This window comes from Macaca mulatta, chromosome 9 (genome assembly GCF_049350105.2).
Source record: "Macaca mulatta isolate MMU2019108-1 chromosome 9, T2T-MMU8v2.0, whole genome shotgun sequence".
Taxonomy (NCBI): Eukaryota; Metazoa; Chordata; class Mammalia; order Primates; family Cercopithecidae; genus Macaca; species Macaca mulatta.
Genome location: NC_133414.1, coordinates 137,881,139 through 137,909,014, shown reverse-complemented (window position 1 = coordinate 137,909,014; position 27,876 = coordinate 137,881,139). Strand labels below are relative to the sequence as shown.

At 42.4% G+C, this 27,876-nt stretch overlaps 2 protein-coding genes across 6 annotated transcripts in view; one reads left to right on the top strand and one right to left on the bottom strand.

The window, feature by feature from the left end:
* The window catches only part of DHX32 (DEAH-box helicase 32 (putative)), a 56,330-nt gene extending 38,191 nt beyond the window's left edge, over window positions 1-18,139 (top strand). The window contains exons 6-13 of the mRNA XM_015148438.3: window positions 1,340-1,582; window positions 2,910-3,009; window positions 3,101-3,259; window positions 12,543-12,734; window positions 13,486-13,635; window positions 15,274-15,461; window positions 16,080-16,261; window positions 17,618-18,139. Coding sequence (XP_015003924.2) covers window positions 1,340-1,582; window positions 2,910-3,009; window positions 3,101-3,259; window positions 12,543-12,734; window positions 13,486-13,635; window positions 15,274-15,461; window positions 16,080-16,261; window positions 17,618-17,789 — 1,386 coding nt within the window. The 3' untranslated portion in view covers window positions 17,790-18,139. The remainder of the gene's footprint in view (window positions 1-1,339; window positions 1,583-2,909; window positions 3,010-3,100; window positions 3,260-12,542; window positions 12,735-13,485; window positions 13,636-15,273; window positions 15,462-16,079; window positions 16,262-17,617) is intronic.
* BCCIP (BRCA2 and CDKN1A interacting protein) overlaps window positions 2,032-27,876 on the bottom strand; it is a 28,186-nt gene continuing 2,341 nt past the window's right edge. Inside the window, exons 2-8 of one of the 5 annotated variants that reach the window (XM_015148434.3) lie at window positions 27,091-27,165; window positions 26,122-26,202; window positions 23,103-23,192; window positions 22,148-22,335; window positions 19,877-20,051; window positions 13,154-13,232; window positions 2,032-2,426 (exon numbers count right to left, since the gene is read on the bottom strand). In XM_015148434.3, coding sequence (XP_015003920.3) covers window positions 2,308-2,426; window positions 13,154-13,232; window positions 19,877-20,051; window positions 22,148-22,335; window positions 23,103-23,192; window positions 26,122-26,202; window positions 27,091-27,165 — 807 coding nt within the window. In that variant the 3' untranslated portion in view covers window positions 2,032-2,307. 5 annotated transcript variants of the gene reach the window in all.

The following is a 27,876-nucleotide window of genomic DNA, read 5'->3' as shown; positions in this document are numbered from 1 at the left end:
CCTGGGAGGCAGAGCTTGCAGTGAGCCGAGATCACGCCTCTACACACCAGCCTGGGCAACAGAGCGAGACTCTATCTCAAAAAAAGAAAAGTTTATTTTGATGGGAAATTGCTCATGAATGGGCTACTGGAATCAAATCTCCTTTTCCAAATCCAAGTTAGCTGTTAAGTTGCACCAATGAGAAGCTTGCTTGATGGACTCATCTGGGAGGAATGAATGCATGTCCTCCTAAGGCCAACCAGCAGCCAGGTTCAGGGGATGCAGCTCAGCTCAAGTACTCTTCCTTTTAATTTCTTTTTTGATTTATTTATTTATTTTTGAGACAGAGTCTCGTTCTGTCGCCAGGCTGGAGTGCAATGGCACGATCTCGGCATGATGCAGCATCCGTCTCCCGGGTTCAAGTGATTCTCCTGCCTCAGCCTCCCGAGTAGCTGGGACTACAGGCGCATGCCACCACATCCAGCTAATTTTTGTAGTTTTAGTAGAGACGGGGTTTCACCATCTTGGCCAGGATGGTCTTGATGTCTTGACTTAATGATCCGCCCAACTCAGCCTCCCAAAGTGCTGGGATTACAGGCATGAGCCACCACACCTGGCCTTCCTTTTAGTTTCTAAACAATCCTTCCTTAATATGAGGGGTAAAGTGAAGTAATCAGAATTATAAGAATGGAGAAATCATTTTGTTCTCATTATTCCAATTGGCAAGTTTTCACTCGTTAGGATCAACAGCCATGCTGTTTGCTTGGTAAAAAAAAATCTGCCCCAAGTAAATATGTGGAAAAGGGAAGTGCAAGCAAGGGACTGTACCTATGTACCAGCTGATGTGGGACCCCATGGAGTGGCCTCTGCCCAGCTTCCTGGGAGCCGCTTAGCAGATCAGGAAACAAGCACAGCTCACCTAGTTCTCAGCGACCTGTGATACCTTGCTATTCTTCTAGATGGCTCTGTCTTCCTACAAAACCCTTGAGTGAGTTCAATCCCATTCTACAAAGGGTATGGAAAGGAAAGAGACATAAGCTAGAGACCTGGAGAACGGAATTGGAAAAACTATGGCAGTTGTGGGAAGTCATCTTTTTTACTTAGATTTCTAGTGAAATCTAACGAAATTAAATGGGAAAACAATATAAATTCTATTTAACTTCCCAAAAGATGTTTTCTCATTTAGGTGCATCTTTCCTTATTTAAAGATACATGTAGGCAGCAACACAGGCATTTCTTTCTCTGTATCTGTTATGTAGTATTGCCTAAAATTTTATGTAATTCAGACATTTTTTTCATAGTGAAGTTGTTTGCATTGTATTTTATTTTCATGGGTTTTGTTTTTTTTTTTTTCCTTTAGGATATTGAGAAAGTCTATGAAATTGTCTATCAAGGATCTAACCTAAACCCAGATCTTGGAGAACTGGTGGTGGTTCCTTTGTATCCAAAAGAGAAATGTTCATTGTTCAAGCCACTCGATGAAACAGAAAAAAAATGCCAAGTTTATCAGAGAAGAGTGGTGTTAACTACTAGCTCTGGAGAGTCTTTGATCTGGAGTAACTCAGTCAAATTTGTTATCGATGTAGGTGTGGAAAGAAGAAAGGTAATTATTATTGAGTAGGTTAAACAGACTGCTAATAATTGTCAAGCACCAGTTTCTCAGTTTCCTACCATTTTACTGATCAGGAAGTGAGGATGAACTATGTGACCTGGGGATTCTTTGAATTTGGTCATGAGTGCAAAGAAGAATTATTGCAGCCAGTAACAAAAGTCTTGATCACGTATTACTGTCTTTCATTAGCATGTTGGAAGTTTGGAAATGAATTAAATTGATTGAGCTGCCAAAGGAGAAACTTTTGAGGAAAGACTCAACTACTAGAGCATAAAGGTGATAGTTATCTTTAATGGTATTTTTTCTTTAGCTAAGGTACTAGCAAAGCAAATTGTTTGACTCTTAAACTAATCTTTTCTTATGAACATTTTACTGGATATTTTGATGATCCCTTTATCAAAGTAATTAGTATCTTACCCCAGAGAACTTACTAGAAATTGTTTCAAGTAGACTGACTTTATTTTAGCAATTTTTGGCTTATAATTGACATGATAAAATTTTCATCCTAATTACAAAATATTCTCTATTACTTTTAAATAAAAATTAGAAAAAAAAGGAAAACAAGGTATTTCAAACTCTGACACTAAGACCTCAGAAAATCATAGCATTTGATATCTGAAAGGAAACTAAAAAATATTGACTAATTTACCATTACTAGGTGCTGAGATGTTTTATCCCTCCAGGAGACTATGAGCCTTCTAAATATCCCTGCCTTATTATGACAGAGCAATTCCAACAGTCATGAAGGTTCCCTGGAAATCACTTAGAGTTGATCTTGATTGAATTAGTCCAGCCTTCAGAGAAACCAGGGCTGTCACTTGCCCCCGTGAACCACCTGTAAGGAAAATCATTGTTAGTGCCATATGCAGTTTCTGTATTAGCTGTTATGACCGGAACTCTCAGTATGTATTGTAAAGGTGAGACCACCAAGATCCTGGTTGATTTGAACAAAACTATAAAGAAACATGGCACTATCAAGTAAGAACCCTTTCTCTGTGTGGCATATGAAGATATGTTATCATTCACCAGTACAGTGCTTTGAGAAGTGACAGTGCTAGTATTTTGGCAGTGACACAGAGGTCCCATAGTTATTGAAGCCACAATGAAAGCAGACGACCTTTAAATCCATTTATCAAAGCACTTGCAGTTTCCATCTCAAGGCAAGTGAAACAATAATAAATATTGTACCAAGAAAATGAGTCTGTAGCAGTGCATTTCATGGAGTAAAGTTCTGCAAACAGCATATTCTCTTCAGGATCAGTGAGCCTACTAAATCATGACTTATCTGACGCTAATGATGCTGTCTTTCCATTTAAAGGTGTACAACCCGAGAATAAGAGCAAACTCGCTTGTCATGCAGCCCATCAGCCAAAGCCAGGCAGAGATACGCAAGCAGATTCTTGGCTCATCTTCTTCAGGTAGTGCTGTGGACACAAATACTAAATGTTGTCAATTCTTGTATGCAGGCAACCCACAAATATTAAAGCCATTTTTCTTCGTGTCTTTTAGGAAAATTTTTCTGCCTGTACACTGAAGAATTTGCCTCCAAAGACATGACGCCACTTAAGCCAGCAGAAATGCAGGAAGCCAACCTAACAAGCATGGTGCTTTTTATGAAGAGGATAGACATTGCGGGCCTAGGCCACTGTGACTTCATGAACAGACCAGGTAGCCTTATGCTCCCGTGTCAGCCAGGCATGTGGGCTGAGATTCACCTTCTCTCCTCCTGCCCATTCCCTGTCCTAAGTTCACATGATGCTCAGCAGTACACACAAGTATGGAGGGGGCGTTGGTTTGGACTGAAGCATTTTCCCGCTAGAGGTAAACATTCTCTGAAGATAATTTTTAAAACCCCACAAAACTCTAGGAAATATCTGTTCTGACACTAGAAATGTGTCTGCTGTTGGACACTGGAGCACAGGGGTACTGGGCTTAAGGAGTGGGGGAATGTGGAGTATGGAAGCGTTAAGTATCAGCAGAAAGAAGAATTCTCAGCAGCTTGGATTTTCCTTTTTTCTTTTTTTTTTTTTTTTTTTTTTGAGACAGGGTCTTGCTCTGTCACAGACTGGAGTACAGTGGCATGATCATAGCTCACTGCAACCTCCACCTCCCAGGCTCAAGTGATCCTCCCACCACAGCTTCCCAAATAGCTGGGACCATAGGTGCAAGCCACCACACTTAGACTAATGTAGATTTCCTTTGTAGATGTAGATTTCTTTTACTAAGTGACAACTTTTCAGAGCTACTCCTATGTCTGCAGTTTCTCAGAATAACCAGCTCAAAATATGCCAGAGAAGTATATTTTGGGGTGGCATATTCTAGTCTCCTTCAGTCATATTTTGAGGTGGTGTGTCCTAAGCCCCAACAAGATAGGTTTCATTTTTGAAAATTGCTCTTCCAGTCCCACTGTTCGTCTCATATGCCCAGGAATCACCACCTGTTGATTTCTAGGCATCTTCTTGCTCAGGTTAGTAGATGTTTGGTGAACTAGAAATGCAGGGAGAAGAAAAGGCAGGCTTGGTGATGTCAAGGAATTTTAAAAGCAGACTATATCACTGTGTTCTCTCCATGATCACCCTTGGTGCTGCTCATTCCATGAGGCTTAAAGCTGATAACTGGGGGACAAAAGGGTTAGGGTAACAATTTATTTTTGTCTCCCGACAATACACACATAACTTTTCTGCTGTGCTTGGGGAAAATATAACTGTGGATTAACTCTGATTCATTGTTTTGGAAGCAAAAAAAGAAAAAGATGCTTGCAGCTGCTGCATTTAATTCAACTTATAATTGAAATACGCAAATCCAGCAAACTTGTTACCCTTTTCAGGATGCATGAACCATGTGAAAATGAATTTGGCATAACTAGGCTACAGGCTGTTAATTGAATTCCCCTGATCTGGACCTCTTTTTTAAAAATCAGTTTTCTTTTTCTTCCTTGGCTGCCTAACAATTGACCTCCATCCTGAATGACACACTCACTGTCTATTGGGGTGGGAGGCCTCAGGACCAGGTGACCACTTCAGTGGAAACAGATGGCCTGAGACTGCTGTTACCCTGGGAAGGCAGTGGTACCTAGATAGGAATTTGGAGAAAAACTAGCCCAAAGGGACCAGACTACAGCAGATGTCATCTTTGCATTCGGAGGCAGAACTCATTGTAGTAGTGGCCACATGACTGGTATGATCTGTGATTCTTTGGATTATGAAAAGAAAAGTGAACCCAAACACAAACAGGCATGGCGTGTTCGATAAAGCAATGCCTCATGAAAACAGGGGAAAATGTAGGAAGAAAATAAAGCTGCTGGGCGCAGTGGCTCACGCCTCGAATCCCAGCATTTTGGGAGGCCAAGGGTAGGTGGATCACCTGAGGTCAGGAGTTCAAGACCAGCCTGACCAACATGGTGAAAATTCGTCCCTACTAAAAACAAAATTAGCCAGGCATGGTGGCGCATGCCTGTAATCCCAGCTACTTGGGAGGCTGAGGCAGGAGAATCACTTGAACTCAGGAGGTGGAGGTTGCGGTGAGCTGAGATTGTGCCACTGCACTCCAGCCTGGCCAACAAAAGCAAAACTTTATCTCAAAAAAAAGAAAAGAAAAGGAAAGAAAAGAAAGTCAAAGCTGCAGAGGCCAGGGATGGTGCTGGCGAAAAGAGGAATTAAAGATTCTGCGGGGCTGGGCATGGTGGCTCACACCTGTAATCCTGACACTTTGGGAGGCTGAGGTGGGAGGACTGCTTGAGGGCCAGGAACTCAAGACCAACCTGGGCAATATAATGAGACCCCATCTCTACAAAAAAAAAATTTTTTTTTAATGAGCCAGGTGTGGTGACATACACCTGTAGTCCTAGCTACTTGGGAAGCTGAGTCAGGAGGATCACCTGAGTCCAGGGTTCAAGGTTGCAGTGAGCTATGATCGTGCTGCTGTACTTCAGATGGCAACAGAGCAAGACCCTGGTTCAAAAGAAAAAAAAAGATTCTACAATGGTGTCATCTGTGATGGTGCAGGTCTTTCACCAGAGGATTCCTAAACCAATTCATCAAGACCTTCTGGAATAGGATTTACCACACTAAAAGCCCAGTTTGTAAGAATACTAGAGAAGTATATGCGCTTGTTTGTAAATCACTTGGAAACTCAAGATTTGGCTTTGGAACTTACAAAATGATCTTTAAATGTTATAGTAACATTTACTATACTATATATAACATTTACATGTACTCATAACATTTACATGTACTAAGAGGAGAATGGGAGGAAGCAGGCTGCCGATGGCCCTCACATATGGCCCTACCCATAGCTCTGCCGCAGCGCCTGACACCTGCAGGCAGGACTGGCACTGCCCAAACAGCCCAGAGAGTCGAGCAAATATTCTAGCACTGACTGCCAGGAGGCCACAGCCTACCTAGGTTTTTAAGTTAATGAAGGTTAGACTAGTATCTGTTTAAAGGCTACACAAAAGTTACTACTATACTCAGATGAGGGAAAGAAAGACAAATGTGAAAAAGAAAGACAAACATGCCAAAACAACTTTCCAGGGCCAGTGTGTGAGGATCCTGGAAACAATAAAGTAAATAATGTTACAGAAAATGAAAGCAAAATCTGGGAGAGGTTTTAAAGGGCCCAGAATGGAAGTACTTTTGGCTCCTGAAGCCCTTTAGGCTCTTGTGGGCCTGGTAACTATATGGCTTATCATTTAAGCTGATATGTTTTTGAGTGCAACAGTCCAGGCAGAAAGATGGCTGTGGCTTAGGAGTGACCCCTCCCTACTAACAAAACAAAACAAAACAAAACAAAACAGCAGTTTAACTTAAGGGAACCTGTTTATTTTGTGATGAATTCCGACAAACGGACCATCTCCCTGTGAACCTCACAGGACAGGGGCATGAATGCTGTTAATGATTAAAGGTGGAAACAGATACCACCCTGGGCAAACTGGGGTAGATGGTCCCCATATTGAGGGGACTATACCAAAAGGTGCAGGCTCTTGGACCAGGCTGCCAGGGCTCCAAGCCTGGCCCCATCAGTCACTAGTGGGGTATTATTCAGCAAATTAGGACTCTCATTGCTTCACTTCATTTATCTGAATATGAGGATAAAGCAATTGGTTCACAGAGTTATTAAGATAAATTAGTTAACACATGCATGCCCCTTAGAAAAGTGACTGGTATATAGTAAACACTATAACATAATGATTACCGTGTGAGTGACTCCTACCTGAGTCTGCACCACATGGGCCCTGAGCTGCAAGAGCGTCCTAGAAAGAACAGTTTTAATGGGTGTAAGAAGCAGATAATGACCCTCAGGTATTAGGAAACATCACCAGATTGCCTCTGAGATGGCCGCAGCCAGGAAGGGCCATGGTAGATAACAGCAGGAGCACTGGACTTGGGAGTCCAGAGTCAGCTGTGCTGGCAAAGCATGCCACGTACCAGTTTCAACACTGCAGGCGGAAGGCCCGAGTTCAAAGCCTCACTTATTACATATGACAAAACAGCTGGGTGGCCATGTGGCTTTGGCAAGTCACTTGTCTTTTTCTCATCTGTAAATTTAGGGTAGAGTGTCTGCCCTCTTATATCCTGGGGTTATTTAGAGGTACAAAATTGCCATGTACAGTGTAAAGGAGTAGGAGTTAGGCAAATGCCAGGTTTTGTGAACACATCCCTGTGAAATTAAGTGAAGCAGAAGCCTTTCCTCCTCGTCTTCTTCAGAACCAACTCTTAATGCTATTCCCCAGAGGCCCTAGACATCGTAGAGTCTTAGGGTCTACACCATCTCTTCATTCTTCAGTTTCTCCCCCTGTGGACTCTTTTACACAATGCCCAAGTCCCAGCTCTAAGATAAATCAGAAACAGAAACTTCATTTGCTCCTTCAGCCCTCCTAAGTGATAACCGCATTTCTCTCTATCTGTCCATTTATGTAAATGTGTATATACATTAATGCAGGGGTCCCCAACCCCCCGGCCATAATGGGTACCAGTTCATGGCCCGTTAGGAACTGGGCAGAGTCTTAGCTGCTCTCTGCCCTAAGCTTTATGATTTACTATGTCAGCTCCTGGAAACTCCCTTGGTCTAAAGCCGAAAACTCCCAAGAAAGGGAGCCATTGATTCCATTTGAGAAGCAGTCCCCTGTGACTGGGGTTAGTGGTGATAATGTGGTGTCACGTGGCACAAAATCCTGCTCCTAGAAGTATGGAAGTGAAGGTATAGTTCCCATAAAAGGGGACAATTTGGAGGTAAAAGTGTACTTCCAGTAGAGCAGGATTCTTGATTTACATGTGCATCTCCACATATAAATGAGACCGTCCACACCAGAAGGGCCAAGAGTGAGGCTGTCCCAGATGTGTGCCTGCCCCAGAGCCTTGCCAGTGCCAATAGCACAAGATACTCAAAATAGACTGAGAGCAAATAATAATTTGAGCCTCACCCTTATAAGGAAATCATGAACCAACACCAAACATAAAGTCCTTTAACTGCTCATATGGAAAACACCCATTGTATGGTCATTTTAAAACCCATGCATTTTTTTCCTGGTTTTTTCTAGGTTGTTCTGGGACTGCCAGTTCCATACCATCTAACTACAATGCCAACTCTTGTTTAAAGATAGTTCTCTCTAATGGTATGAGGGTGGGGAGAGTCTTCAGCTAGTCACCACTACAAAAACCTGGGGCCAGCTTCCTGGCTGTAAGAACAGTTACTGGGAGTGGGGACCATTGGTAATTTGTGAAGTGGCAGGACTTTCCCAATGCCCTTATGCTTGAGGAACACTGACTAGGCGGGTGCCCTCTAGAAGGCCTGTAGTCTTCCCAAGAACATGAGCAAAGGCAGTCACGTGTGGGAGACAAACTCGGCTTCCTTCTTCCCCACTTAGTCCTTTCTGAGGCCTGGGCAGTAGGAGGAATGTGACATGCAGGGAGAGTCGAGAGGATCGGGAGGAGCCTGTGACTGTCAAAGGTCTGCATGTGTTTCCTTCCATGTCACGGGCAGGAGCAGAGCTGGCGTATGAGAGGTCTTTGGGCACAGCAAAGCTCAGAGGAGCTGGCCTCCACCTGCCTCACGGTGTGGGTGGCACGGGGAGGGCAGTGGGGACACTGCCATTACCTGAGAGCCCTGCCCAGGGCAAGGCTGGACACAAGGATCTTGGCTCCCAACCATGGGCAGGGAGTTGAAAATGCTTTTCTTCAGTTTACCATGGAGGCTGCTCTATCTCTAATATCCGTTCCAACTCTAATGACTCAAATCCAGCCTTACTTCTCTGCCCTTATTGGGAAGAAAGGGGGTTAAGGAGTGTGGTGAAAGGAGAGGGAATGGCCCTGGCTTTGGGGACTGGTTACCAGGAGACCCCCTGCCCTATTCTCATGGAAATACATGTCCACTTTAGACAAGAGAAGGCATGATGCTGTCTCTCCTAGGCATATTCCCAGGAATAATTGCCAACTAAAACTTTTACCTGTGGAAAGTACATATAAATATGTTGGCATACATTTGCATAATGCCAGCTACCTTGAGAGGAAATTCAGTGTTTCTGAGCCATTTTTGCCAGGTTAGGCAGAAAGTAGGCCAAAGATTGTTATAACAAAGGAGAGCTGGCTGGAGGAAGCCTCCTGAGCACCTGAGTAGACAGACTTCCTGTGAGGGTTTGGGAGCCAACCGAGGCTTCCTACCATCTGACGTCTCCAAAGTTGGCGTACATTATAAGAACACAGCAAACATGCTGTGTGGGGCTGTCAGCTCTGGAACTGCCATGGCCTTGGACTCCACTTGGCCTGTGCTGGGCTCGGAGTTAGTGCTGCATCGGCTCCTCCTCTGCTGGTTGCAGTTTAATGACCTTTCTTTGTAACTAGGTTTTCTACTGATGCCAAGGAAGGAAAATGCAGGCACATACTGGAGCTTGGCGTTTGGGGTTCCACGGAAAACAGACACACAGAACAGTGAAGAAATACTGTAATGATAGCCCTTCACATTATTTTGAGTGATGGTAGTGGAGGAGGAGTGTGACCTTGCAGTGAGCTATTCTACAGGGAGTGCAGCTGCTGTTGGCAAGCGAGCTTAATAAAAATGATGTTTGGTTCATCTCGAAATTGCCTTCAGAATAAAGCAGTCTGATTTTGCACTGCCAAAACGAAGAGGCCTGACACGAAAACACTTCTATTCCATTTGTTAGCGTTACTTACTATGGATTATACTTAAGCAGCACTGCCCTGAAAACCCCATCTAAACTCCTCTGCTTTTTAGCTAAAACAAGTTTGTGGGCCACACTGGGGAGATATCTTAAAATGCAGAACATAATATTAGCAAATCCTATTTAGTTATTTATTAATGTTCCTTCACCTCTGTCATCTGCATTCATTAACTCATTCTTTCTAATATAATAAAACCCCAAGAACATCCTCTCCTTTTCTGTCGTTAGGACCAGAAGCAGAATCATGAAGTCATTTCTTTTACTAACTCTGTGTGTGGCCAACTCAACTCCAGGGTGTAAAAGTACATAGTAGGTGCCCTTTGGGGACAGAGCCTGGCTGTCAAGCCAGATGCTTAAACGGACAATTGCCAAAGATCCTGTAACTTAAAATGCAGCAGCTTTGCTGATTTATAGAAACTGGTTTCTGAAAGGCTTTCAGTAATTAAGTTTGTACTCCAGCCCCTTCCTGCTCGTTTAAGATGCTTATTTCTGATGCTGCCTCTTGTACTTTCTCCAGCAGATCGGCTGTTACTTTTCATGTCATGCCTCACTGATAGAACTCTTGAACTTTTTTTCTGAATAGCCCATCTGTTTATTTCCCATGATTGTGACTTCTCAAGGTCATGGTTAGTCCAGAGGTCCCCAAGAATGAACAAGTAAGACAGTAGTGCTGTATGTCAGGATCCAGGCAGGACAGGAATATCTCTGGGAAGTCATAAGCTTCTGCTCAGTTTTAAATCTTGATGGGAAAACATTCAGAAATAATAGGAAAATTCAACATATTTGTCCCAAGGTGAGGATGAAAGCCTTGCTGCAGTCGTCCAGCGGATGTCTGGGTTCCCTGCAGATTTCCCTTGAATGGTCTGGCACTGCCCCTCACTCCCAGTAGCAGATCTTTTGCCTGCGGTGGGTGTGTCAGGCTGAAGTTATACTGGTGCTTGCTCAGCTGTCCTCCCACAGGACTGGAAGTGTGGTGGGCTGCATCGCAGCTTCTCTGAGTCATTTCCCAGACCACAGTAGTAGCTTCTAATACCTTCCAGTTGTCCTGAGAGGAATGGAGGAATTTTATCAAATCGAAGTTTGTGAGTAGGTTTTTTTTGGTTTTGTTTTGTTTTGTTTTTGAGACGGAGTCTCGCTCTGTTGCCCAGGCTGGAGTGCAGTGGCGCAATCTCAGCTCACTGGGTTCACACCATTCTCCTGCCTCAGCCTCCCGAGTAGCTGGGACCACAGACGCCCGCCACCACGCCCAGCTAATGTTTTGTATTTTTTTAGTTGAGACGCGGTTTCACGGTGTTAGCCAGGATGGTTTCGATCTCCTGACCTCATGATCCACCCGCCTCGGCCTCCCAAAGTGAGGTTTTTGAGCTACTCAGTTTGCCTGAAATTTAGACATATAGCTTAATGATCAAAGTTTAGACAGCATGTAAGTTTTTACTATTTGTTACTTTGAACTCCCAGGAGCAGACAGGTTCGAGCGCCTCTTAGGTCCCCAGAGTCTTCAGCTCCAGCCCACTTTGCACTTACTGGAACTAAGAGAAAAACAACCTAGTGGCTCATAAATCCTGCAGTTTGGGGGTGCAGCTTTCTATTATGGAATTTGCTTCATTGTGTGACCTTTATTGCTATACCAGGAACCAGAAGGGTGGAAAAAACACATGTATTTATTTAATAAATATTAGGTTGGTGCAAAAGTAATCGCGGTTTTTGCCATTGAAAGTAATATTTCAATGGCAAAAACCGCGATTACTTTTGCACCAACCGATATATAGCCTTATTCCACAAAGAGAATATATTTCTTTAAATAAATGGATTTTTAAAAACTTTGGTAGAGATTGAGCATATATAAAACCACATCATTATCGATGTTACATAAACTTAAAAGAGAAATAAAGAGATGGAGAGAATCAGCTTGCTATCTTTATTTCTTTATTTGCACTGGGAAATAACATCTTTGTCTACTATTTCTAGCATCTGAGTTCCAGGTCAGTTGTGATTAATTTTTCTCTGTATTATGCAATGTATTTTCCTGCTTTTCATGCTTCTCTACTGGATGCTAAACCTTGTACATTTTACCTTCTTGGGCACTGAGTATTTTTTGGAGTCCCAGAAGTATTTTTGAGCTTTGTCCTGGGATGCAGTAAATCCTTTCAGGTCCTGCTGTATAGATGTGTCAGGTGGCAGTGCCCATCTAGGATTTCTCCCTTGTGTTTTCTACCCAGTGCCTCACAAATCATGAGGTTTTCCAGCTTGGCTGGTGGGAACAGGCCCTACCCTAGGTCCTGTGTCAGCACCCCTGTTCCCTCTAATCCTCTCACATGGCTTTCTCTGGCCTGAGGTGGTTCCTTACACACATGCGCTGATCAGTGGGGCTCTGCTGCCTAGTTGAGGGAGCTCTCTCTGGCCCATGACTTATTTGTATGTCTCTCTCTGGTACTGTGACCGCGAGTTCCGGCCATGTTAGTCTCCCTGGATCCCTGGCATTGTTTTCCTACTGCAGGGAGGCTGGCAAGCTCCACCTGGGTGCCCCCCCGCCGCATGCACACTGCAGCTGGGACCCTCTTCGGAGCATGAGCTGGACAATCACAGGGCTCCCCTCCTGAGTTTGCCGTCTCAGGAATCACTATCCTTCACTGCCTGGTATTTGGTGTCTTGCAAACCATTGTTTCACATATTTTGTCCATTATTTGCTTGTTTCATGCAGGAGGGAAAATCCAGTACCTGTTTCTCCATCTTGGCCATATGAGACTCTTAAATTATTATTTTTTCCTTTCCTAGCACCAGAAAGTTTGATGCAGGCATTGGAAGACTTAGATTATCTGGCAGCACTGGATAATGATGGAAATCTTTCTGAATTTGGAATCATCATGTCAGAGTTTCCTCTTGATCCACAACTCTCAAAGTCTATCTTAGCATCCTGTGAATTTGACTGTGTAGATGAAGTGCTAACAATTGCTGCCATGGTAACAGGTACTCCTTAATCACTATTCCTTTTCTTTTTTTGCAAATCTGCACTAGGTATAGATTTAAATGGGATCCATTTGAAATTATATTTTGAGGATAAAATAGCAGAGATGGTGATCAATTCATTTAACCTTTTGAAATGATAGTGAAGTATTTTAATCAGTTAGAAAAAGAAATTTTTCTTAATATGAAAAATTATCTTAATATAAGAAAACTAACTCAAAGTTCAGCAAATTTATACATCAGATGTATGAAAACATACTAGGTTTCTTTTACTGAAGTAATCAGTGCAGATGAAGGAAATTTGTCACTAGAGGTGTTTTTCCCCAAATAATGATGTGTGCTTGTTTTTTTATTTCCTATTGGCTTCATTCATCCTGGCTTGTATGTTTTAATTTATTCTAATACTGGGGGAACAGACCAACCATTGTGCTGTATCGGAACGGGTTCCAATCCTCTTCTTGTGTCTGGACCTCCGAGCACCTCAGGTTTTCCCTGCTCCTGCTGGAATAAAGCAGGGTATTAACCATATTCAATTGACCTTAGAAAAGCACACACACACACACAAAAGGAGAGGGAGAATTAGGATGACTCACTCTAAATTTCTCGGATTTCTAAGTAAACAAGAATAACATATTTATTCAGAGAACCAAGACAGGAGCCATGCCACTAACAGTTGTGACCCCTCCCCTCTGCAAGTTAGGCTAAGATAAAATGTCTTCATTATTGCTAACCATGTGACCTTTTTCATTTAAAGCTCCAAATTGCTTTTCACATGTGCCACATGGAGCTGAAGAGGCTGCCTTGACTTGTTGGAAGACATTTTTACATCCCGAAGGAGATCACTTTACCCTCATCAGCATCTACAAGGCCTACCAAGACACAACTCTGAATTCTACCAGTGAGTGTAAGTGAATGCTCAGAAATTACCTATTAATTCCACCTTCCTTTCCCCAGATAAGTCTGAGTCCTTACTAGTTATTCATCAAACATTCTTCTTCTTTAGCCCTGTTGGCCCCTTGAATGCAATGGCACTTATGACCCTAAACGCACCCACAGGCGTCTGCAGAGTGGGAGATGCTCACTCCCCCTGCTCCCGCGGAGCTCTGGTGTGCCACCACGGTGGGTCTGTACTGCCAGAGCTCCAGCACTCCACTCAGCCAGCCTTCAGAGCAAGCTTGCTTGGGGCATGGTGACGGGGACACAGACTCATACATGGGTCTGCGGAGGAAGACAAGGAACAGCCACCTCTACATGCCCACTGGGTCAGAGTTGTGCTGTGCACCTTCCATATCCTGGCACATTGACCACATGCATGCAGAGAGGTTGCAGAGCTCCAGATACTGGTGCAGAATAGGCTGGGGTGCTGAGGGAAGGCTGCAGAGTTGCTGATGGAGCTTGGCAGAGGACAGCAGAGGGTGTCCAGAGAACAAAATGGCACGTGTCAAAGCACAGCCACAAAGTCCTGTGTATGCCTGAAGGGCAGTGGGTAGATTACCTATCACAAGAAGGTACTCAGAAGTCAACTGGAAGCTGCTATTCTGAGACAAGAGGACAAACAGGGCAAAGCAGCGTGGCAGAGGCTGGAGTCACCCATGAAGGGCAGCCAGTGAAGTCCCTCCCTGAAATTTTCCATGATATATCTTTTACTTCCTTTGCTCTGAAAGATGGTGTGAAAATATGTGTAGTGTGAAAAATATGACAGCAATTTGAAAGACAGTAGAATTGTATAAAGAACAGGGAGTTACTGTTTCAAAGCTGAACAGAAAAAGTTGTCAGTGGAGCCAGAAGGTACACGGGAATTTGGTGGCATCTTTTGAGGGCATGCTGAATGGGTGACACTAAGTACGTGCTCTCATTGCTCCGAGTGGCACGAGTGGACAGGATGGGGTAAATGAGGGTCTTCTGCCTGCGGTGCCATGGCCATGTACATTCCCAGGTCCATCTTAAGTAATTACAGCTGGCCAGAAAGACTAACTTCAGACTCACCCACATGCCTGAATTTTAATATAAAAGTTACAGCTAGGGTAGATGAGCTTAACTGTAACATAATTCCCAAATCAACCTGGTAGTAATCCTTTTCTTATCATTAAATAAAATATGAGATATTTCCATAGATCAGAGGAATTTATACTGTGGGCTTTTTTCTGCCTAGTTTGATTAAATGGGGCCACATACATCCTTGCTGTATGCATAGAGACAAAATACAGATCTTACAAAATCCTCTCTGGCCTTTATGAGCCACAGATTAGTGAAATACATCTTCAGTCACCACTAGGAAGTTTCCAGTTGGCTGGGATCACAGAACCCCAGCAGGTGGCATAGGTGCTGTCAGTGGCACCGTCTCCCTTCCTGGTAGTGCCCTGACAGCCGACCTCGCAGCCACCAGAAATCCTTGTCCTTGCTGCCTTCCTGCCACTCACCTGTGTGGCCTCCTTTGTAGGAGAGGAGAGCACAGGGCTTAAAGATGGCAACTGCCTGGCCTGGGCTCTTTAGAGCTTCTGACAAATCATTTCTAAATAGCCTTGTGTTCTTTCCCTCCTAGACTGTGTTGAAAAGTGGTGTCATGATTACTTCCTCAACTGTTCAGCACTCAGAATGGCAGATGTTATCCGAGCTGAACTCTTAGAAATTATCAAGCGAATTGAGCTTCCCTATGCAGAACCTGCTTTTGGCTCCAAGGAAAACTGTCTAAACATAAAGAAAGCTCTTCTGTCTGGTTACTTTATGCAGGTGAGAGGGAGTGGGGTTGCCTCGGCATAGGCTCCCCTGAATTGCACATACCCAGGACATGCTGCCAACAATCGCTCACTTAGGATGATGATTTCGACATTAAGTAAAACAAAAATCCATGTTATTATTAAAGATTTGATACTTAAATATCCTTCCCCTCAAGGGAATAAAGGGCCAAGGCAGAATATGTAGTCTTAATGGAGAAAAATGACATTTCAGTATGGATTTCCTCATCTGTAAAGTAAGGTTCCTACATCACAGGGTCATTGTGTGCTAAACACCAAGTGTAAAGCACTTGGCATTGGAGTGTATGTCGCCCATAGTATGGCGGGTAGTATGCTACGTTTCATCTCATGGCCAAAACATTAACCTCACAGCTGCACCATTTTAGCACAGTGCCCTGCTGTTGCTCAAGTTAGTTAACATCACTGTCTCAAAGTTTTAGGCAAAACATGCTTATGGCTTATTTTCTACATGTGAAAATAGGAAACATGAGTGGCAAATTTTAGTTTTAACTATCCCGTATGAAATACTTTGGTATTTTCTTCAACAAACATTTTTGTATAATGATCTCCGTATTAATACAAAATCTTTTTTCTTTAAAACTCTGCCTTTCAGATTGCTCGGGATGTTGATGGATCAGGTAACTACTTAATGCTGACACATAAGCAGGTTGCTCAGCTGCATCCCCTATCTGGTTACTCAATCACCAAGAAGATGCCAGAGTGGGTCCTCTTCCATCAATTCAGCATTTCTGAGAACAACTACATCAGGATTACCTCAGAAATCTCTCCTGAACTGTACGTTTAATGGGGAAGAAAGGGTTGTATTTTTTTTTTTATTTCATACCTGTAGGAGTAAATGACAAATCTGGCTTTTATTCTTAGTTCTAAAGTTTATACTGATGCAATCTTAATTTATGTTGAGAGTACCTACTAAGGGCAGGCCCCTGTGGATACCTAAGAAATGTCCTTGCCTTTTAGGAGATTACAGCAGAGAAAAGAGTGTAGAAATAAAAACAAAGACCATGTGTCTTTAAGAGGAACAGAATGCTAGAGAAATGCACTGTTTGCAGGTGCATTGACCTTGAGAGGAATGAGCTCAGCCATCTTTCAAGAGCCACTGCAGTTGGAGTTGTTGGGGAAGAGGAAGGAGGGGAGGCTGAAGAGAGAGACAGGCACCACCAGAAAGTGTAAGGCTTTGTGAGCCACATAGTTTACATTTTATCCAAGTGCAGTACACAGCAATTGGAGCATTTTAAGCAAGAGTAGCATCTTCTCAATATAGTTTTAAGGATCACTGTAGCTGGCCAGGCACCTTGGGAGGCCAAGGCAGGAGGATGGCGGGAGGCCAAGGCAGGAGGATGGCTTGAGCCCAAGAGTTCAAGACCAGCCCTGGCAACATAGCAAGACCCCATCTCTACAAAAGAAAAAAATTAGCTGGGCATGGTGGCATGCGCCTGTAGTGCCAGCTACTTGAGAGTCTGTGGCAGAGGATCGCTTGAGCCCAGGTCAAGGCTGCAGTGAGCTATTGTCACACCACTGCACACCAGCCTGGGAGACAGACCAAGACTCTGTCTAAAAAGAAAAAAGAACTGTGGCTGCCACATGAATGGAAAGGAGAGGCAGTGGCGAGAGTGTGACTACTCTGCTAGTCTTTGAGAAGCCACTAGAGTCTGGATCCATTTAGAAGTTTCCACTACTATTCCGGCAAGTAGTGTTCAAGGCAGCAACCAAGAGTGACTCATAGGTGTCTGGCTTACGCAGCTGGATGTGGAGTGGTACTAGTTAAAATGAGAAAGCAGCAAAGATGCCCCTGGCCAAAGCTCTCCTAAGCATACATGATCGGTGCCTCTCATATGGTGTTGGGTCTTAGAGGAAATACTCGTTTCCACTAAAGGTTAGTGGTAGACAGCACTTCCACTGTGTGGCGTAACACTAGAGAGGCCAACTTATTCTAGAAATACAACAGCATTGGCTGCATGAAAACCAGAAAGTATTTATTTTACAAAGTCGGACTGAGATACTGAGGAGTTCAAATTAAACACCGGTTCTGCAGGTAGATGCTCCAGGGATGGGAAGTGCCCAGACATAATGTTTGGTGTCTCTCACCACCTTCCCCACTCAAAATCTAATCTTTTTGTTTTAAACAAACAGATTTATGCAACTGGTACCACAATACTATTTCAGTAATCTGCCTCCTAGTGAAAGTAAGGATATTCTACAGCAAGTAATGGATCACCTGTCCCCTATGTCAACAATGAATAAGGAACAGAAAATGTGTGAGACGTGCCCTGAAACTGCTGAACAGAGATGCACTCTACAGTGACTCCCCAGCAAACGCAAGGTGCAGTAGGGTCCCAAAGTTAGCTGGGTGGCTGAGCTGCTGGGGATGGCAGGCATGTGACGCGAAGATGGATCTCACACCCACGGGACAGTCTTGAAGAAAATAACACTGTGTATATTATTTTAAAATAAAAAATAGAAGTTTTTATTGAGTTCTTTAAATTACTACTCCATGTTTTTCTTCTTCCTGGAAAAGTTTTTAAATCAACCACTCATAATCTGACCAAAATTTTAAAAACTGATATTTTGTAAATGTGTCACAGACACATGGGACAGAACCCTACTTTTTGTGGAGGACCTTAATCTGAATAAAGTCATGAGTTTTTCAGTAAATCTCCACTGAGTTTTCTGGTAATGTTACAAAAACAGGCCCATCACTGTCCACTGGAAATGAGTTAAATAGATAGATATTCTTTCAGTTTATCCATGATTTCGTTCATCTTGTCGCCTGGAATTAACATCACAGTTCGCAAGGGCGTCATTGGTACGTCATCAAAAGACCATTTGCCTCCCAGACAAGTGTCGCTCTCCTCCTGCACTGAGTAGTTGAACTTCAGAATTGCCTTCTAAACCAAATAAGTAACCATGAATTAAAAATCGGGACAACCCAAAGACAAAACCCATTTAATCTACGGCAAAGAATAGTATGTTTGGCATATGCTTAAATAAGAATGAGAGCTAAAAAAAGCAAAACTCAGAATTTTAAAAGTTCAAATGGACATTCAGGCAGAAGTTATAAAACACAAACCAAGTAGATTTTAAACCCACATGAGGAACAGGGATAGAGGCGTGCAACTTCTAAGAGATGAGCAAGCAGCTAAGTGATATTTTCATTTAATTGTCAAAATAATCTTGTGATACGTAAGTGAAATTAAGACTCATAAAATTTGATAATTAACTAGAACTGGTCTTCAAATACTCTTTTCTCACTTTCTCAGCTGCTTCCTTAGCATCAGGCTTTTGTGTGAAGACAGAGTAAATCTGCATACCCCGCCATCTTAAAACACCCACACATACTCCCCACAAATGGTCGACCTGAGGTGCTAAAGCATGTTTTTTAAAAATTACGTTCACGATTTACTTCCTGGAAAAGAAGGGCACAGCTAAATTTGTAGTGCTTTAGTCTTCTGTAGAGGTCTTAAAAGTGATGTGATATCATCCAATTCAGGAAAATAGTTCCCCTCAGAGACACACTTCAAGTTTTTTTTTTTTTTTGACAGAGTTTCGCTCTTGTTGCTCAGGCTGGAGTGCAGTGACGCGATCTCAGCTCACTGCAGCCTCTGCCTCCCAGGTTCAAGCAATTCTCCTGCCTTAGCCTCCCGAGTAGCTGGGATTACAGGCATCTGCCACCATGCCCGGCTGATTTTTTTGTAGTAGAGATGGGGTTTCTCCATGTTGGCCAGGCTGGTCTTGAATTCCTGGCCTCAGGTGATCTGCCCGCCTTAGCTTCCCAAGGTGCTGGGATTACAGGTGTGCGCCACCATGCCTGGCCCACTTCAAGATTTTTCAGAGGAAGAGAGGGTGAGAAAGAATATTCTCTGGTATATGGCTGTCCATCACAGTACAAGCTACCTTTATAGGAAAAAAATGCTGGAGAAATCCCACCAGCGGGATGACATCCACGACTAAGGACACAGAGTAGCAGGGATGCCCCAGCTTCCACACTGACCAGCTGTGTGATCTCAGGTAATTTCCCTCATCTCCCTATAACTTAAAGTCCACAACCATAAACCCCAGGCTAATGTCTACCTCTCCGCATGGTTTTAGAAGGAAAGATTTCACAGGAAGCGTATTATAAATGCCTAATCATTCTTAGCAGGTTAATCGCTTTTCTCCTCCTCCTCCTCACGCTCATAACCACAGTGCAGGCAAGGAGGCTAGTGCCTAGCCTCTTGAGTACCTACTACGCACCTGGCACTATGTTAGCTGCTAGGTCCTATGGGGAAACAGAAAAACAGTGGCCACACTTGAAAGACTTGGACATAAAGTGGGAGAACAATAGATCTTGATAAATCATTTAAGAAAATCCTTATTTACATCTAAACAAATAGATAAGCAGGATAGTCTTACCTCATAGAAAAATTCTTCCTCTGCATTTGCAAACATTAACGCAGCTTTCTTTTTGTTGCTAAGTTTCTTTTTGGAATTGTTTTTTCCTGCTTCCACAAATGTCTTACTAATCAGAAGGTAAAAGTAGCACTTCCCACATGGCTTATTGGTTCTGTGTGCCTCCGCCAGTTCTTTCCTACAAGGCACACACAGCATTTGTTTACCTGCTGGGTCAAGTGAAATACATCAACAAACCAGAGCACAAAGAAAACCAGGTGAGGCATCTTCGGTGGGTTCTGCTGTGACGTAGGCATTCAATCTGAACACTTAAGTCTACAGCAATGATTTTTATTTACATAATCAGTTGCATTTCAGATTGATTATGTACTACTTTTTATAATAGTATATCTCTCAGATTATGCTGATTTGTGGATATATAGCAACTAACAGATCAGATGAGTCTCAAATTCACTCAATGTATCACTGCTCTGCCTGTGCAGAAGTTAAAAATATATGCGAATCTGAATTTTTGAATTTTTTAAATCTATGAACATTTAACTGAAACACACAAAGGTATACAGCCACAACCAATGTCACTACAGCCTGTGACTACTACTACAGTCAACTGCTAGAGTCTGGAACTAATTTCTGACATACTGCAGAAACTGCATAAACACATACCCGAAATTCTAGCAATGAAATGGCCACAAAGCCTTAATGCTGCTTCTTTCTGAAAATTAAGCATAGCCCTGTGCATCGGGATGCCCTTGAACAAGGGAAGAAACTCAGAACAACCCTCCTCTTCAGCTTTTTTTTTTTTTCCTTTGGAGACAAAATCTCACTCTGTTGCCCAGGCTGTAGAGTACAATGGCGCAGTCTCGGCTCACTGCAACCTCCACCTCCCAGGTTCACATGATTTTCGTGCCTAAGCCTCCCAAGTAGCTGGGATTACAGGCCTGCACCACCATACCCGACTAATTTTTTTGTGTGTGTATTTTTAGTAGAATTGGGGTTTCGCCATGTTGGCCAGGCTGGTCTCAAACTCCTAGCCTCAAGTGATCTGCCAGGCTTAGCCTCCCAAAGTGTTGGGATTACAGGCATGAGCCACCATACCTGGCCTTTTTTTTTTTTTTTTTTTTTTTTTAAAGATACAGGGTCTTGCAATTTTGCCCAGGCTGGAGTGCAGTGGCTATTCATAGGCACAATCATAGTCTACTGAGGCTTGGAACTCCTGGCCTCAAGCATTCCTCCTGCCTCAGCCTCCTGAGTAGCTAGGACTACAGGCGTGCACCACTGCGCTTGGCTCATTTCAGCTTTAACAGGACTAGGAGAAAGCAAATCACCCTCCTATAAAACCAAATAAATGTGAGCTCCAGCTGATCAAAAAAAAAAAGAAAAACCACTTAAAGCACCAGAAGCACAATCTGAACTGCAGCTGAGAGAGCAGGGAGCAGGAGATAAGCACCGAATCCCTAGGGAAAAACAACAAACCTAGAGGTTTCCAGAGTAGAGTTGCATTCCTACAGCTATTTAAAGGAAAACCACAACGCAAGTGCTATGACCTCTGTCTAGGCCAAGCACTGTGACTGACACCTGTAATCCCAATACTGGAAGGCCAAGGCGGGAAGATCGCTTTAGCCTAGGAGTTCAAGACCAGCCTGGGCAATGTAGCAAGACCCTGTCTCTGCAGAAAAAAAAAAAAATTTTTTAATAGATAGAAATAAGAGAGTGTGCCTATATTTTGTCCTCTATTGCAAAGCACAGGCAATACAATTCTTAGTGCACTCAGTTTGCTAGACTTCACAGCTACATTTGAAATATTTTTGTAAACTTAAAACTCCTGGATTAAAAAATAGAACAAAAACTCTGAAAAGCTAGCCATAGTATCAGGACTATGATTTCATTAGTTATGAAACATACCCACAGACTTTGGAAACTTTACCAGTTTTGTTATTATTGTAATTGTTCATTATTTTATTCGTGTTGCAGAGAGCTATCTGTGAAGGTGAAAACTTCAATCAAATGGAGATGAAAAGTCTATTATGAAATTATCTACTTATATACCACTTAAATCTTAAGTTTAAATTTCAAGATTATTGTCACAAACTCTTCAAAAAGCCAGTTGTTAATAATGTATGCACTTCACAGGATGTTTCTTCCACTCCCCTCACACTAAACCCGCTTAAACCAAGGAAAGAACTCTTTCTATACCTGCATATTCTACTTAAATGACATTCATGAATCTACCTGAAAAAAAATTACTGTTCAAAGACATTTTCCCAAGTCTCTTACTGAAGCTGCTGGTACATGGGCAGAGCGATCTGTGGAGGGATATTAATGAATCTTTCACTTAGGAGAAGGCCCACAGGCTTGGTGGTGTCATTTAAAAACTTGTCCAGCTGTTCAACCATGCTCTTTTCACAATTCTTCTCACAGAAGCTGAGAATCAACTCTTGAATTTGTTCAGCACACTGGGTACCCTAGAAAGCAAAGAGAAAGCTTGTTTCCTATTACAAGCCATCACATACAGGAGAAAACCTGAAAGTGAGAGCTATCACTTTTCATCTTACAGCTAACGGCAGTCTCCTGCCATAGCCTTAACATCTTGTATGTCTTCAGTGTAGACTGCTTAAGCATTTCTCAAAAGCAAATACACTGGTTATTTACCATCCCATGATCAGTGGTAAGAGAGTCATCAATTAACATGCAGACACACTGGAATGGCAATTCTAGTCCATCTCATAAAGATAGATGGAAGTAACTGGAAAGTTTATTTCAAAATTAAAGATTAAGTGTAGCCTGCATCTTATTCTAAGGAAGGTAAGCAGCTGGTTTACTTTTTATTACAACTCATCAGAGAGTCAATAAAAAGAGATGAATCAAAACAAAATAAAATGTTAGTAAGTGCCCTCAACATGGAGGCAGCAAAGCCTGAAAATATCCCCACTACACAAGTAGCAAAGATACCAGCTGCAGACACACAGCACAAACAGCTCCCGCATCAGTACTAACATCAGGACTGCAAAGCCAGATGATTCCCTAAAGCACAGGGAGCAAACACCTTTAACTGGGTACAGACCCAACACCACCACCTTCATATCAAAAAAGGATTACAGTAAGATTTCACAAGAGCACTTATCCCTATAGTTAGTAGCACTGTCTGACATAAGACATTTTAACCATGCATTAAATAAAAGTGGTTTTGGCCTAAGAAATAACCATTCAGATGCCACCCAGTGAAACCAACCTTTCTTTCAGTTAAATTTAAAAGGCTGATGAAACCAAAAACCTCATCTTCATCCACATCATCATCGCTGTCTTCTGAAACATCCGTTTGCTATTTTAAAAGAAAAAATATTTAAATGTTATATTTAGTATAATACCAAGAGTATAATACCAAGTCTTGGGATGTAGGAATTATTTATCTTTTCACTTTTCAAAAGCAACACTTTGTTTTACCACTGCACCTTAGAAAGCATTATATCTTAAATACTGTCACAGTTTTACCACCATCATCTTGGAAAGCATTGTATCTTAAATACTGTGTGACCTTATTCATTTCACTTTACCTCCCTTGACTCATTTCAATCTGTCCCAGATTCTGGACAGATTGAAATTTCTTTGTACTAGATTCTTAAGTTATTTTATCAGATTCTCAATATAATACAAAACCAGAAGAGATAAAACCTCATGAAATAAAGCATTTTAATTTGTTTTCTACACAATTTGACTGGAGCCAAGCCTTGCTTCTCTGCTGGCCCACAGCATTGTTTCATCTAAAACTCATGAGTTTCCAGAACACTTGTCAATCTTGACCATAAGTGAAGCTGGGCAGTGCCTGAGGGCCACTTATACCTACCACATGGGCAAGAGAGAAGGGATAAAAGAGAACCCCCCTGCCCTTTGTTCTATGATCCTAGGGACTGGCTCCACTGAATGCTGTGGGTAGTCCCTTTACTAAGAACAAGAAGTCTCTATCCTCAGGACACCTCAGGTGTCTCTGGAGAAGCCAAAGAAGCCAGTTATAACTGCAGAGCTATCGATGTAATTATCCATTTAAAGGGTGAATCCTGCCATTAGATAACCTCTTTCAAGGATAAAAATAACTGCTGCTTCTCCATATCCATTAGGTCTTCTAAGTGTCTTCTAAGACACGAATCAGCTAGAAATCACATTTATTTGATGAAAGGGCAGGTGGTCTGCTTTTTCCCATTGCCCTAATAAAAGGAAGCCCCTGTAGGTTTAATTTCTCATTTTCTTTACATTGAGTGCCATAAGGTTACTAATATTGTCAGAAGCCTTGAAAAGTGGACACTGCATTTAGTAACAAGTATGTTGGTGACCCTATCATTCAGTGTCAGAATTTTAGTTGTGTAAAAGTCAGATAAGAATGTCTGAAGAATGAATAGGAGGACAGGAAGTAGAAACCATGACTTAAGATTACTTTTCAAGAATTTTGGCTCTGAAGGTGATGTACTTTGAGTGGAACATTAGACTGAATGGAACTTTTGTTGTCTTTTTCACAACAGGCTAGGGAACAGGTGCTGGGAACAGGAAAAAGACATCAACAGTGACAGCTACACATATGTAGCACTTGTCAGTTGCCAGGCACTGTTCTAAGCAATCAGCAACTCATTTTGTTTACCCATGCACTCTACAAGATAGGTGCTAGTATCATCCTCATTTTCAGAGCTAGAAATGGAAATAGATTAAGGTACTGTGGCAGATTGTATCTTTCGCAGATGGCCCCAGTGGATCTCTTCTTGGACATGCTCTTCTGACAAAGTGACCTAGATACTTTTCTCATGGAGTGGTGGAATCAATGTGGCCTCCCCCTGGGTAGAAATTTGTATCTGTACTGACTAAGCAAATGGTGGAAATGGCACTATATCACCACTTCTGCCTGCTTCTTTTGGGCTGCTTGCTCTTGGAAGCAACCCAATATGTGGCAAGGCCCACATGGACAAGAACTAAGGCCCCTGGTCCAGAGTCCCAGCTAAGCTCACAACAGACAGCTAGGGCTAACTTGCCAGTCATGTGAGTGAGCCATCTTGAAAGGGAATCCTCCAGCCCCTAGTCGAGCCTCCCCAGTTAACATGATGGAGCAGGAGCAGAGATGACTTGTGCCCACTGAGCTCTGTCCAAACTGTAGATCCATGAGCCAAATACATGAGTGTTGCTATTTTACAACACTAAGCTATGAAGTGGTTTGTTATACAAACAACAGACAACCCAAAGAACCACCAGATGATAAGCAGCAGAGCCAGGGTCCAAACCAGTCCTATTTTGTTGAGCTCTCTACAACATCTATCTGATAAGGATGACCATCCCCTCCTCCTTCAAATGTTGTCTTTCTTGCCATGTATGACATCACTGCACTGTTGTTTCTTGTACTTCTCCTGTCATCCCTTTTAATCTCCTTTGCTGGCTCTGCCACTTACAATACTCGGATATCCAAGTATTCTTGGTATTACTAAGGTGTCTGTCCCTTCCCTCCCTGCGCAATCTCAATCACTTCTATGACTTCAATAACATTTACGACAAACTCCCAAGTCTCCAGGGCTCCACCCGCTACCCGGTATCTCACAGGTAACTCAAACGCAAAATGTACAAACCCAAACTCACATTCCCCCTCCTAACCTGGCCTTCTTCCATGTTTGTTATCCTGTTTGCTCAAGCTAGAAACCTGGAAGTCATCCTTGACTCCTTTTCCTCTCACTTTCAGACCCAATCAGGGACTAAACCCCATCATATTTCATCTCCCAAATATATTCTAAATGAGCCCACTTCTCTCCCTCTCCATTGCCACCACCTGGCCTACTGCATTTAATAAGCTTGGATTTCTGCAATGACTTCTGATCAGTCTCCCTTCCTCCAGTAGTCCTGCTTCCAATTTGAGCTAAACAGAATAAGAACTCTTCCCCCACCCACCCCAGATATAGGGTCTTGCTGTGTTGCCAGGCTAGAGTGCAGTGGCACAATCAAAGCTCATCACAGCCTTCAACTCCTTGGCTGAAGAGATCCTCCTACCTCAGCCACCTGGGTAAAAAGACTATAGGCAGGTGCCACTATGCCCGGCTAATTTTTTGTTATTTTTTGTAGAGACAGAGTATTGCTATGTTGCCCAGGATGGTCTTGAACTCCTGGCCTCAAGCAATTCTCCCACCTTTGCTTCCCAAAGTGCTAGGATTACAAGCATGGTGATGCCCAGCATGAACAGAATAAAGAACTAATTTAATCAGAATAAACACAATTGTCCTGCTTACCTTAATCACACTCCCAATATGGTTCTGTTGAATTAAGAGATCTGTTAGTTCTGCAGTGTTCACAGGAGCCTTTAGAAAAAGCTAAAAGGAGGAAAAAATTTTAAATTAAGATCAAAGCATGATTTCTAATAACTTCAAATCCTATATTCAAATACAAATAACGAAATTTCTGTGACTTAAGAAGATGACCTAGAAAAGCAATCCCAAGAGGGAAAGAAAAGCCCAGGAGAGTCAAAGAAGCTAAAGATTATGAAATTTCAGAAAAGCAGTCAGTGGTAATACAGAAGTAATGGGGGAGGGGGAGGAAAAAAGGGAGAAGAGAGGATAAACATAAGGCCAAAGAATTTGGTGAAAAGGACAGTAGAGGCTATAAAGGTTAAAGAACCAGAGTCATATTATATGAGTAAAAGAATAAGGAGAAGCAGCAAGCATCAATTTTATAGCACCAAACAGCACAGTTATATGACTGTTACATAAGAATTGTGAATTTAAAAAAAAAAAAAATAGCTCAACTAATTAGCAGATGAAAGGAAATAATTCTATCTTCCAAGCAAGGTAGAGAGGACAGAAATGGAAATTCTACAAATTTGAATTTGAGAAAGCCTGTATTGAATGACCTGAATCTTTTTTTTTTTAAGAGACAGAGGCTTGCTCTGTTGCCCAGACTGGAGCTCAGTGGTGCATTCATAGCTCACTGCAGCCTTGAGCTCCTAGACTCAAGTAATCCTCTGGCCTCAGCCTCCTTAGGAGTTAGGACTAAAGGTGTGTGCTACCTCAGTTGGCTAATTTTTTATTTTTTTGTAGAGACAGGTTCTCATTATGTTGTCCAGGCTGGTCTCAAACTCCTGGGCTCAAGTGATCCTCTCACCTTGGCCTTCCAAAATGCTGAGATTATAGGCATGAACCACTGCACCCAGCCCGATTTTTCTTAGAAGAGAAAATTTATGCATAATAAATAAAAGACAATACCTGCTGCAGTAATTTCTTAATTCCGTCATAATCATTATCTGATAGGGAATAAGCTTCAAATTCAATATTCACTTCCTGCAAATAACACACAAAATAGTTGTTACCAGAAAAACTACAAACATCTAGACTTTAAAATAGGCAAACATTGACAAGATTGCCATCTGTAGAGAATACAAAGCACCTTCACACTCTTTCTTCATGTGACACAAAAGCCTGAGAAAACAAAACACTCAGAATAACCTAGTTTAAATGTTGAGAAAATCCGGTTCAAATAAACCAGACACAGCAGCCACAAAGGAGAAATTATTTTCCTGATTGCAAAAAGGGTGCGCAAAAATCAAAATCACTTCAAAAGTCCCTGGAATTGTCTAGAGCTTGACTTAGCCCATGGATTTGAGGTTACACGTCATTTGCTTAGCAAATACTTATTAAGTACCAATCCAGGTACCAAGCACTGTGCCAGGCACTCAAGATGAAAAGGTTAGTAAGGCAGACACAAATGATCCTGCTCTCGTGCAGCTTACGATTTAGGGAGGAATACAGACATTAAGGAAATATTTATAGAAATAAATGTAAGTGCTATAAAACAAAGGTACACAGTGCTGTAACAACTTAAAAAATAAGAAGTCAGTCAGGAAAGGCTTCCTTAAAGAAGTGACACTTGAGCAAGGAACCAAAAAACGGCAAAGAGAGTTCCTGGTACAGGGAACGGAACAAACTAAGGCCCTAAGGCAGAAGGAGACACGATGAGTACAAGGGACTAGAAGAATGAATGTGTAGCTGGGC